General features: G+C 38.9%; 1 protein-coding gene across 4 annotated transcripts in view; it reads right to left on the bottom strand.

The window, feature by feature from the left end:
- Nucleotides 1–4,253, bottom strand: part of LOC113536355 (potassium voltage-gated channel subfamily KQT member 4) — a 60,168-nt gene extending 55,915 nt beyond the window's left edge. For all 4 annotated transcript variants that reach the window (XM_034298799.2, XM_034298800.2, XM_026930238.3 and 1 more), the window contains exon 1: nt 3,357–4,253. In XM_034298799.2, the coding sequence (XP_034154690.1) occupies nt 3,357–3,649 (293 nt within the window). In that variant the 5' untranslated portion in view covers nt 3,650–4,253. The remainder of the gene's footprint in view (nt 1–3,356) is intronic.
- Nucleotides 4,254–13,098: the final 8,845 nt, after the last annotated feature.

Here is a 13,098-nt window from a genome sequence, read left to right as displayed (position 1 = left end):
AAATATAAATTCAAATATAAATGTCATAAAATTCACTTGTAAGTCATTGTTTTGTTATGAATGTATTCTGTGCCACAGAAATCATTTTGGGAGTTACTACTACTATTTCTTTAATGTCACAGGATTGAACAGAATTTATTCTGTAAATGAAATTGCTCATTAGTATTATATATATTACAGTCATTTTTATTACAGATAAAAAGTATGAAGTTTTATTACAGATAAAAAGTATACATATAAAAAGTATTAAATGTATTATTTAATACTTAAATGTCTTGTATTTAATACTTTTTAAATATATTAAAAGTATTAAATAATACATTTAATACTTTTTAAATGTATTAAATATATTAAATGTATTATTTAATAAAATTTCTCATTTTTATCATTGGCAAATAGCTGTAGTATAAGAGGATCAAACATTTTATTACATGCTGTTATTGGAAGATAATCAACTTCAGTGTGGTAACAGTAACTTTGCTTGGTGTCAGTGATTGTTTTCCTATAACAACACACCCTGTCGTATTGCAGTCCTTACTTATTACCTATCAAGAGTGTATCATTTATTGTTCAACTCACTGTTTTGCAACTTGGATTTGTAGCACCCCTGTGTACTTACACTTTAACTATTGTGTCTAGTATCTGCTCTCTGTGTTGGATATTTGGTTCTACAGCTCCTCAAATGACTAGATGCGTAGATTGTTTACTGCCTCACTTTTGGATAATAGCACCTGCTACAAGTATAAATGTACATTTTTTAAACCTAGTGCACCATGGTTGGATTTTTTATGCGATTAATTTAAAACATGAACATCCCTGACACAGTAAACAATAAAACACAATACATTTAAGCGTTAAGTAAAGCTATTAATGGATTTTTCAGTTTAAAGACTTTGGAGCCATGCATGGCTCACTTACTGTAACTTTAGGATCAGTTTATCAGAGAGAGTGAGAGAGAGAGTTGCTGTATACTGTCCTCTCTTGGGTTTCCACAGATGTAAACAGATGGTGACAGACAGCATGGTTTGTTTAAACTCCAGTAGGTGAGGCACTGCAGACTGAACCCTCTCTGTTCCTGGACAAATGGCAAGACCCTTTGAGGGGACTGATCGTAATCACAACAATTGTACAACAATTGTACTGTGGACAGCCTACTGTGACTAATAGCGGATGTACTACAGTAACTGGCCTTCATTCAAAAGAACTTCAGTGTCTGAATTTCTGTACCATCACTGCCCCAGGCATCTAGACTGCCTTTCTGTACCAATGATAATACACTATATGACCAAAAGTTTGTTAACATCTAACCATCACAGCCATATGTGCTTGATCCCATTCCAGATTTAGTCCCTTTGCTGTTATAATAAGCTCCACTCTTCCGGGAAGGCTTTCCACTAGATTTTAAAGCGTGGCTGTTGGGATTTGTGTTCATTCAGCCACAAGAGCATTAATGAGGTCAGGCACTGATGTTGGATGAGGAGGTCTGGGGTGCAGTCAGAGTTCAGTGGGGTTGAGGTCAGGGCTCTGTGCAGGACACTCGAGGGAAATTGTAAAGCTACAGCATACAAAGACATCAGTTTTTTATGGAAGACCCTCATATGGCTGTGATGGTCAAGTGTCCACAAACTTTTGGCCATATAGTGTATATTCTGTACTACCTATATTATCTATATATGTCCTAGAGATATGTTTGAATTTCTAAATGTCCACCAGTCAGACAAATTTCATCCATGTTATAGATTTAGTGTGCATTAGTGTGTAGAATCTACTTAAAAATAAATCATATGTAGGCTGGCATATGATTTATTTTTCCTTAAATGTTATTGATTTTCTATTTGAAATGAAATGAAATTAATTGAAAGTTGAGAGATAAAAAGTCATCATATGAGCTATGATCAGGAAATAAATGTCCTCACGAGATGACCTTAGTAGCCTTTATTTAGGCCGTGCTGTGCTTAGTGAAGCACCTCGCGTGAAGGGCAGACTTAGGTGTGAGTGATCACAGAGAGAAAAAAACTACAGAACACATGACTTATGGAACTTATGGAGATCTTTACTTTTCTACTACTGGATCTCTACTACTTTTATGAAGGAAAAGAAGTGGTGATTTTTATGCTATTAATACAGTGCAATATGTGGTTTCAAGGTCACACACAACAATAACCAGAATCTAAGTGTACTGAGATTCGATTTTCCATATATAAGGCTGGTAACGATGGCCTATGGTATATGGTTTCCTGTATTCGCAAACAATAAATACATCTTCCTTGGGTCTGACTTTGTTTGTAGTGGAGTAGACATGCACTCTCCCTCATGTGTGTGCCACCCATCAGTCTGTTTATGCCATCCGGGATTGATATGCTCTTAACTGCAGCGGACGTGCTCCTAATAGGCCAGTGAAATGTACCATAACTGCTGACTAATATATAGTCTAAACAACCAAGTGGATGAAAGGACATCAAGGTGTGGATGCTTGACTGCAGAGAGTCCAACTCCATCAGCAATTTCTATACTGTTTACAAAACCAGTATGGATCTCAACATGTAGCTCACGTTTACAGTAAAGCTTTACACTTCTTTACTTTCCACTTGGATTTGCAAATATACAGTATATGATGTAGATACATTATGCTTTCAGTGCTGAGTATGAGGCTGATACTGTTGTGAAAGGCTTTGATCTGCTGATGTTTCATGCCATTAAAGTGTGTGATGTTGCCTGACATGACGCAGATATCGCACGGAAGCAGAGAGCACAGATGATCTTAAAGCGCATCACTGTCACACCTGATGTTTCGCGTAACTTGGTGAATCTTGGAGACTGTTGGCTCGGTTAGAGAGGGGGTGTACGTATCAGAACAGTACTGCGTATCCGTGGATACTCCCAGCTCTGATATCAGAATTGTATTGAAAATGGAATGGAAAAAGTAGTGCATCTAACAATAAACTGACTTTAATTATACTTTCTTATAAAGCAAAGGACTTTATTTTGGGAACTGTTTTTGCTGTAATGCTTTATAATAGATTCCACAATACAAAATGTTGTGCAGGAAGTGCACACTTGATTAGCTGTGCTGGAGAGGGATGATAATAAGCTGAGTGCTGTGAGTAGCCTTGCTGGTTTGGTGCAGTTGATTTCTGGGATATTCCAATTGCACAAGTGTCACTGCCTCCAGGTGAGAGCGCGGCAGGTGTGCAATTTAGTCTAACAGCTTGTTTTCTTGCTGCGAGAGCAAAAAGGATGCTCCACATTATTACCTCCACTGATATTATTTATCAGCTCGACACTTTTTTCAGTCAGGTGCACTAGAAATAACAAATGAAACAATTTTCGATTTTCAGTGAACAGAAGAGACTCACATGAACGCGTGGTAGATGAAGGCGCATCCTCTCGGCCTCTCCAGCACGTTGTAGAGGCAGTTCTGGATCTTGCGGTAGCGCTTGCTGGAGGCGGACGCGGTGGCTCGGGGTCCGGGGGGAGCGGGGAACGGGGTTCCCAGCAGGCCGGTGCGCTGTGAGGGCTGCGCGCGCTCAGGACTCGGAGGCTCGGTGTTTACAGCCGCCAGCGCCACGAACTCCACGCGCCTGTCGTCGTCGGCCGCGGGGGGAGCGAGCATCCTCACACCGCCGTTATTGGACGGGCTACCCAGCATGCCCTCTGCTCACAGGACAACGCGTTAGAGCCGGGCTGGATCTCAACTCTGACACAAAAGCGCCATAAGTGTCGGTGTAGTGTCTAATTTTATAGAATGCGCGAGCGGAAAGAAAGCTGGAGCGCGCGTCAGAAGAGCAGTTCTCTTAAAAGCAGTTCTCTTAAAAGCATGTTAGTGCGCGTGAAGAGCACAGACGCACGTGCGCGTAAAGAAAAAGTTGAGCGAAACAAAAGTGAAAAGTCATCGGAGCGTCACGGGGAGCTGCTGATCTGGAGGTCTTGGACATCTGAGCAAAACAGCGCCTGTGCATCGTGAGCTGTTAGGTCCGAGTCAGCGGCGCACAAGCCGACAGCAGGGTTTTATCCACGCAGGAACACCACTGGAGCGAAGTTGCGTGAGGCATGTCAGAGCGCGCGGACTGCGAGCGCCGCATGGAAACGCTGCAAAGTTTGACAGCACGGTTTGGCGACTCCCACGTGCATCATGCTCAAATAAACCCCCCCAAAAGATACAGACTATCGGGATTAGTTGCTGTGTGTTCTTCTGTGTGTCAGTCTTCACTGGAGTCTGACTGGGAAAGAGATTCAAAGGCAGCGCCGCTGGTCGTCTTCTGCCGCTTCGCACGTGAGCTGAGGAGCGCTACGGAGTCTGCGCACTGAGTCCGCCGCCGCGTGCAGCCACCAGCGCAGGTGAACCTGAGCACGAGGGAGGGGAAGTTGAGTAACCCCACCATGCTCACCTCATCCTCATCCTCAGCTCTTTGGCCTCTTTATTGGTCCTCTAATGCAGTGCTTCTTAAACCTTTTGGAGAGCCTTTAACTGTAAGATAAATCCACCCACCCTCTCTAAATATAATAACTATTATAATATTAGGCTCATTATTTAAATCTGTACAATAACATCTGTCTATTTATTGGATTCATGGAGTGTTTTATTGCTGAGCTTTCCACCAACACAACACATTCGTTCCAATTTGACATTATTTATAGACCAAATTCTTTTCAATTCAAGTGATCAGTCAGGCTTGTACAGGATGTCCCAAAAGTCTCCGTACATAGGGGACCATCTTTCCCAACACCATCAGCTGTGCCTTCGTCAGTGGATGTTCGTGGACGTCCACTTCTCAGTTGGTCCGCAACACTTCCAGTCTTTTTGAATTTGTTAATAAGTTTGATAACTTGTTGTGTGTGATGTGTTTGCCATGTTTCCTATTAAAGTCCATCGCTACCTTGGGACAGGTTCCTGATCCATGAGAATGATTTCAATACCATCTTCTTTTGTCAAAGGCGTTCTTAATGTATCCATCTTATGTATGCAGACTTTTGGGACACTCTGTATAAACACTCATTCATCTTCAGTACCCATATTATGTTGGTCAGGGTTGCGGTGGATCCGGAGCCAATCCCGGGAACACTGGGAGTGAGTCAGGAATACACCCTGAATGGGACGCTGGTACAGCATGCACACACACATTCACACACACATTCACACACAGGGACAGTTCAGTGTAGCCAGCAGGTTTTTCGGGAGGTGTAGGGAAACTGGAGGAAACCCACATGGACATGGGGAGAACATGCACAGAAACTCCACACAGACAGTAACCTGAGCTCAGAAACGAACCATGGACCTGGAGCTGTGAGACAGTAATGCTACCCGCTGCGCCACCATGCCACCCCTACAAAAACTCAGTAAATATAATAACTTTACTAATGCTGGGTTATGATTTTCATTACTGTATAAAAATGGCACATGCTGTTATCAAAGCTTTATACATTCATCAGTTTCAGAATGGGGTGGATTATTATCAGTAAACTATCACTCTTTTATATACAACATAACTTTTAGAAAGTTTGGTTCACAAATTTCAAGCCAGGTCAAGAGGGTTTTGTTGTCATTCCTACATATAACTTGTATACATTAGAATGAAATGTCGTTTCTTCAGGACTCTTGCATGGCACACAGTAATTCAGTCATTCAGCATTCAGTAATACAGCATAGTACACATGAATACACATACAGTGCAAATACATGACAGTGTGAGACGAGTGCAAAGCATACACTAAATACACTGGAAAATAAATACTCAGAACAGTGCACACTCAATAGACACGACCTCAGAACAATATTGGGTGGAAAGAAGAGTATTCAAATATTTTTATCTTTTATTGTAAAAACAAGAAAAGAAAATATTCCTTATCAAGCTCAGAGGCTTATTCTGTAGTTATGTAGGCCTACATACTTCTGAACCTCTTGCGATATATTATGCTCACACTTTTATAAATGTGCATAGAACCAACTCTAAAATATTTTATTACTACTTTATTATTATAGTGAAAAATGTGAATTATGACATAAATACATTATAGGGCAGGATATAATATGGGTATTATTTCTATTTTATCACTCTAATGTAATTGAAATATTTTAGAGCTAGTTCTATGCATGTTCATAACAGTGTGCACATATATAATTGTCAGAGGTTCGAAACCAGGCGTATCTGAAGAAAGTGGTGGGCTCGGTATTATACAGTGGTTTCCCTTTGATGACTATCACATGGTGGAACACGGCGGTCCACCCTGTTGCTCTGACATGGATAACAGTGTGGAAATCAACAGGGTGGGCAATAAACAGTGCTCCAAATTACTGTGACTGAGCTGGTTGAATGGCTGAGGAATTTTCCTGGTTTTAGAAATATGTATATGTATAGAAATTGTGGCATGAAAGTAAGATTTACTGATTTACCATATTAAGGGATGAAAATGTTATGTTTTATCGTCTGTTACAAAGAATAAATAATGCTGAAAATCCGATATCACAAGTGTTAGACGTTCACCGGCGACACCATGGCAGTGACACAATGAACAACTGACACATGTAAAATATGAATGAATGAATATATAATCAGGGCTTGAAATAAATTGAAATAAATTGAAATAAATATTTTACATTTACATCACTGTGCAACAGGGTGGAGGATGTGGAGAAAATAACCAATATTCACATAAATAATATACAAATTATACAAATAAAGATACATTCTATAAGAATATCAGAAAATGGTGTCCATAAAATTTCCAGAAAATTATTTTGTCAAATTGTAAACTATGATATATTGTTTAATTATCATTAAGTTGATCATGGATAAGGTGTTTGTTTTAATTGAGGTTGGGTTCAAATTTATATGAAATGTTTGGCTTCAGAACAGGGGCACCAGTAGGAACTTTGTGAATGCATTGGGACCCCTCGCTCTATACAATTTTAATTCTTCTGGACTTCTCATGGGTCATTGGAATCCTTCTGCTCCAGGACATTAAAGCACATATTCTTTGATGATAATAACCCAGTGCATATTTTCAGCTAATGTTACTGTGGGATTGAATTGTTCTGCTAATTATTCAGAGACCCCAAAGTAATTCCATCAAAACCTACTACCAGCTGTGGAAGCTCCGATCGAAAATATCCCATGTTGTTTATGCCAAGGCGAGATTATCCTACATGAACAGGTGCTGGCGATATTCACTGCAGTGGCCTGAATACTGGGAATGTAACAGGGTTATGAAACAGTCTATACTAATTCTCTCTAACAAAAAAGGTCGGATTGAAATGTGCATCAGAAATTTTTCAGAGAAGTAAAAGTAGCCACTGTTTGTGGCATTTAACAAACTGGTGGCATATGAACCAGTTGATAACATAAACTCTTTTTAGAAGGTTAGAAGGGTATCAGTGGTCAATACCATGCATTAGGTTTATGTAATTTTATGTAAATACTAGTAGCCACTGTGGATGCCTACTTCAATTCAGTTCAATTTTATTGACATAGCGCTTTTAACAATGGACATTGTCACAAAGCAGCTTTACAGAAATCCAGATATAAATTTGAAATTTATAAATTTATCCCTAATGAGCAAGCCAGAGGCAACAGTGATAAGGAAAAACTCCCTGAGGCAACATGGGGAGGAAACCTTGAGAGGAACCAGACAGCGGGTGGGTAACAGCGGATAGTGCGAATTTCTATTCTATAACTGTATGCAGTATACACTATCTTCTATAACTGTATACAGTATACATGGTGTCCCAAAAGTCTCCACACATAGGGGAAATTAACACTTTTTAGCAAAAGGTATTCCAAAATTTTTCATACTTAGTTTATATTATTTTTTTTTCAGATAGCCTTTAAGAATGCCTTTGACAAAAGAAGAATGTATTGAAATCATTCTCATGGCTGGGTTGGGAAGCTGTCACAAAGACTTGAGCAGGAAACATGGCAAGCACATCACACACGACACTGTTGAAACTTATTAATAAATTCAAAAAGACTGGAAGTGTTGAGGATGAACCGAGAAATGGACGTCCACGAACATCCACTGACGAAGGCACAACCGACGTGGTGCTGGCAAACATAGTCCCCTATGTATGTTTGGGACACCCTGTAGTCAAAAAGTGTTAACAGTTAACTGGAACTTGAGTCTGAGCACCATTATGGTTTTAACTTTAAGGCTGTTGTATCAAACTGAAGTTATTAACTGTTTAATGATGGAGACTAGACTGCAAACTGTTCTTCGCAAATTGCAGTCCTGAGGCTACTTCATGGCATTAATGGCATGGACATAACATTAGACAGAGTGTAAAATAAATGAGTCTGTTTTATGTCCTGTGCATGCTAGTCAAGAGCATCCACTACTATGTCATTTAAACATGTAAGAGAGTCTACCTAGATACAAGCCACAGCCTTATAAAAGTATTACTTTAAGTAGAACCCTCTGTCATATTCATCAAGCCACCCAAACACAGCCAGTTGTCCCTGTATTTCTTCTGATATAGGAATTTGTTGGCTACTCATTAAAGAAAATTTGCTGTCTGTCACTTGTACAAAAATACACACTGCAAATAAGACTACACTACAGTGGTTGTCAGGCTTCATCCTAGAACTCTGATGGCACTAAACAGCTGGGAAAGGTCACTGTCTGGACACAAAGGAAACACTCGTCCTACACTAACATCCACTCAGCTCACACATTTAGTAAACTCCGAAAGCCTTTCCTTAACCACATTTATAAAGACTCACGAACAGACGCCTTCCTTCTCATGTAGGCGCCGAAAGGGATAAGCAGTAATGGGCCTTGCCTTTACACACTCATGCATGCACACACAGATGCTGCATTCACTCATGTCCCAGAGAGACCTATCCAAGATCAGACAGCCACAATGGGACATTTAACAGAATTTCAAATACACATCAGTAGCGCTTGGGCCTCCTGTCTTCCCTAGACACCCAGGAAACCATGTGCCTTTCCCAGACCCTGATGACATTTTAAAATCTCTCTTCCTCTCAGTTTGCTCTTTACCCTAGATCCTATTTAGCACATAATGCTGTTATTGGAAAAAATGAAAATAAAACACACAGATTCATGCTGAGATAAGTGTACTGTGGCCCTTAAGGAAGAAGAAAGATTAAACTGCCATTTAGATGCTGACCAGTTTTCCAAGGTTTCAAAAAAGAGTATTTTCAGGCTGCTATTCTTGTGTTTATTACTACTCCAAATGCATAAATCTACACATTATTCATCCAACAGGAAGCCATAATTTCAGAGGAGCTCGCCAGTGTGAGAAGGCATAAAGAGTCACACCTACTATGAAGCTAGACAGACACACGTCTCCAAACTACGAGTGAAAAGAGAGCCTTTGTAAGTGCAGCAGTGGGTGGGAAAGTATGCCAGAGCCAGTTCCTAACTGAAAAGGCCTTTTGTATATAGAATCCCTCCTTCACCAGCCAACAAGTGTAGCCACCTTACATCACTGGCATCATCATCAGGCCTACTAGCAAGTCAGAAAATAATGGGAGCCGAAGAAAATAATAGGTTTCTTTATACAGGATCCTGTTTGATTTTAGTTGTGGCTGTCAAGTGCAGTCTTCAAATTGGTAGACAGACCCGAGCTAATACGTGATATACTGTATATAATCAGCACAGTTAGCACAAGTGATCTGACAGACAAATCAAATAGTTATTGCCGGAGACATTGCTGATAAGCCTAGACCACCAATCAATACTGCTGGTGCGTGATGGAGTTTACAGTCATGACTATTGCTGGATTAAGTGATTCCACAAGCAAGTGAATAACCACGCTGAGTTAACATCTGTCCATATTTGTAATAACTACAGAGAAACACATATTGGAAAAATGATAGTGAAAACAATAGTGTCCAGTTTGCATCAGTACAGATACTCACTGTTTTTTTCATGTAGGCCAAGATTTGGAATATAACCAGTTTTTTTTAAACAGATGTTTTAATGTTTGTTTCTGTAATTCATCCGCTGGTTGAAGGTTGTGGAGGATTTCCCCTGGCCTTGATCTTCCATGTGCAATGCGTGTCTGCAAGTCTGTGTGGATTGATTGCAACAGCGTATCTATTACTTTATTCAATGGCAAAGAAGTTTGTTCTGCTCTGTTCTGAGTTATCAGTCAGAGTGTTCTCATGGCCGCTCAGCTCTCTGTGCTGCAATGGGCCTGTGCTTGCTTTGTGTAGTGTTTGTGTAAACACGCCTTGTTTTAAAATGTCCCCTGTCACATTCTAACTGAGCCGCTGCTCCTTGTAGGCCACTCGCTGTGCACAGGAAAGCATATATATATGTGTGTGTGTGTGTGTGTGTGTGTGCTTATATATCTGATATAGGCCATGCCCATTTCCAGTTCAGAATACAGATACAGATGATTGGAGCACTAAACAGATACAAATAGTGGCATTGTGTTACACTCCTAGATACACTGCAATTCTGCATACTAGTGTACTACTAAAGAGTAAGTCAAAATATCTGTAGATGACATAGTATTTTCACACACTGTGCAGTACAGCAGTAGGATTAGACAGGTGTAATTTAGGTGCATTCTTACAATCCAGCACTGATGTGATTTAGGGTCTAGGCTATTTATGAGGCCATTGTTCAGCATGTAAAACCGATTAGGAGAGAAAACAAAGAGGCACCAGTGAGCACCAGTTTACACACATGAAAAATAACATACATCACTTTTTTGGCTTCTCATGATCTTTTTTTTTTTTTTTTTTTTAAAAAAAAAGAAACAATTTCTCTACAGGTATGATTATGGATTATTTTTTTTACTGTTAAAAATCATTGATGAAAATGGATATTGGATCAGGCCAGATGCAGCTGCATTTTGCTTTACCACAAAATAAACATGGATCTGATTACTCTACACAATTCTTATTTACAATACTTTCTTTTTAGACCAGAAAAGCAGAAACACTCTGGAAAGTTAGAAATGTTGAGAACCCTTGAGGAACCCATTTTTTTAAGAGCATGTTTACATGGTTCCTATTTTTTACAATCAGTATTAAAGAACTCTTGAAGAGTGTTCCTCTCCCACAATTGTCCTTATATCAAGAACAGCTGTAACAATCATTCGTAATCAAGAATTCTGTATTGAATTTCAATATTTTTTAAAGAAATATAATGGGCTATGTATTTTATTTTATTTATTTTCATATTTCATGTTTGTAAATAACGTAACAGGAGGTGCTGGAAAATAATCGACTACGTGGTTGATATACTGAATTGCTGCTGAATTCTCTAATCTGATTGGTCAGAAGGTGTTGATTTATTTTCTTTCTACAGTTCAGGCTGTAATGAAAGATCACAGGTTTATTGACACTAACTGCTAACATTAAAACTATAAATGGTTAAAAAGCATGATGTGAAAAACTCAGGTGCAGTGGTGTCTCTTCACAAAAGCCCAGGGTGTGACAGTGTAGGACACATCACACGACAGTAAAAGCCATTTCTAATCATACAGCATGCACACAAATGGCAACTGACTCAACATGGCTGGATATAGCATAAACCAACACCACACACCAAGCTGAGACACACAGAGAAAGTAGAAGTGAAAGTAGAACAAGTAGAACAATAATATTCATGAGCTCAGTCATTCCGTTTCTGTTTCATTATGAATTAGGCCTAAAGATACTACTTTGCCTTGAGATTATTTAGCTGAATTAGGGATGTGTTACCTTATCATTTATTTTCCTTTAATCTAGTAGCCAGTGCATGCTGTTATCTTGTAATTATATCTTGTAATTCTAATTATCCCACAGCACTGTTGAATTCTTAAATCTATGGTCAGATTCATTTTGATTAACTGATTAATTTTCTATAACAGCACAGCTCTCGACAGTAACAATTTACACAGTTATAAGCCTAATGAAAAACCTAAATCTTTAAAAATGTGTTGTTATTTAAAAAAGAAAAATGTATAATCATTGATATGGTGAAGCATTCTGTTATGAGACCTTTATTTACATTTATTTACTTCCATTTCTGAAAGAAGTGTGAGTGCTTTGTGAGTTTTCTGCCATGGGACAGTCTTCAGGACTTTGCACTCTATCTGGTGAGTGAGGCTGGTGAGTGAACAGCTGTTCACAGCTGTTATAACCTAAGTGATAACAGCAACTACCACCACCCAGATGTTCCATAACATTACATATAACTACGAAAGGTTAAAAAGTATAACTTGTGCTTCATTAATGAAATAAATTGCTGCGGACTAAAATTAATTTTTGGGATGTTCTGTTCAAATTCAGGATAGCACACCACCCCATCTTTGATTATTTTCCTATAACAGCACGTCCCATTACGCTTTATTCCTCTCAGAATGCTGTTTAAACAGGAAATGTGAAGCATGTGTAATATATAGAGAGAATATAGCTGTATTCTCTCTATATATTACATATATATAATATTGATTGCAAACATATTTACTGTAAATGCCATTACAACTGAAGACTGTTGGAGACTTTAAAATGGCAGATAATAAACACACCCTACACAATGGACCAATAACAAGTCATTTATGAGGGAGCTCAAGTCTTGGAGGTTCTAATTTACTGAATTATGAGGTGTCAGTTTTATATTTCAGTCCGTCATAATCAGGTGCTTTTTTTTGGATTTAGGTCGCTGAAGGAATGCAGTTTGAAAGCTTATCCGTTTAACTCATGATTCAGTGGATCAACTCTTTCCACACCAAACCAGAAAAGCAGACCTCAAAGCTAAGCTGAAGTACAACTCAAAGCCAGAATAGTTTGCTGTAGCAATATGATTGTACTGAGAAAATACAAGGCAACTGCACCACCGTGTGGTGTAAAAAGACAAACACCATCTGCATTAAATAGACAAACAGAATGAACCTTAAAATACAGACTTCTCATTTTAAGTTGCAGGAGAGGAAGGGAAACGTTTATGACAGGAACTAAATCCAATCTGAGGCGTTTGCTTTTGCTACAGTGCACCTTTCGTGCATTTTGGGTTTTGATTTTATTTTCTCACAAACCAGTATTTTTAAAAAAAAAAAAAAACAAATGTAACTATACCATGTACCATGCTGAAAATTATAATTACTTGACAATTAAAGAAAGACATAATTTGTTACCACTAAAG

Source organism: Pangasianodon hypophthalmus, chromosome 23 (genome assembly GCF_027358585.1).
Source record: "Pangasianodon hypophthalmus isolate fPanHyp1 chromosome 23, fPanHyp1.pri, whole genome shotgun sequence".
Lineage (NCBI taxonomy): Eukaryota > Metazoa > Chordata > Actinopteri > Siluriformes > Pangasiidae > Pangasianodon > Pangasianodon hypophthalmus.
This window is presented reverse-complemented; position numbering and strand designations above follow the sequence as displayed.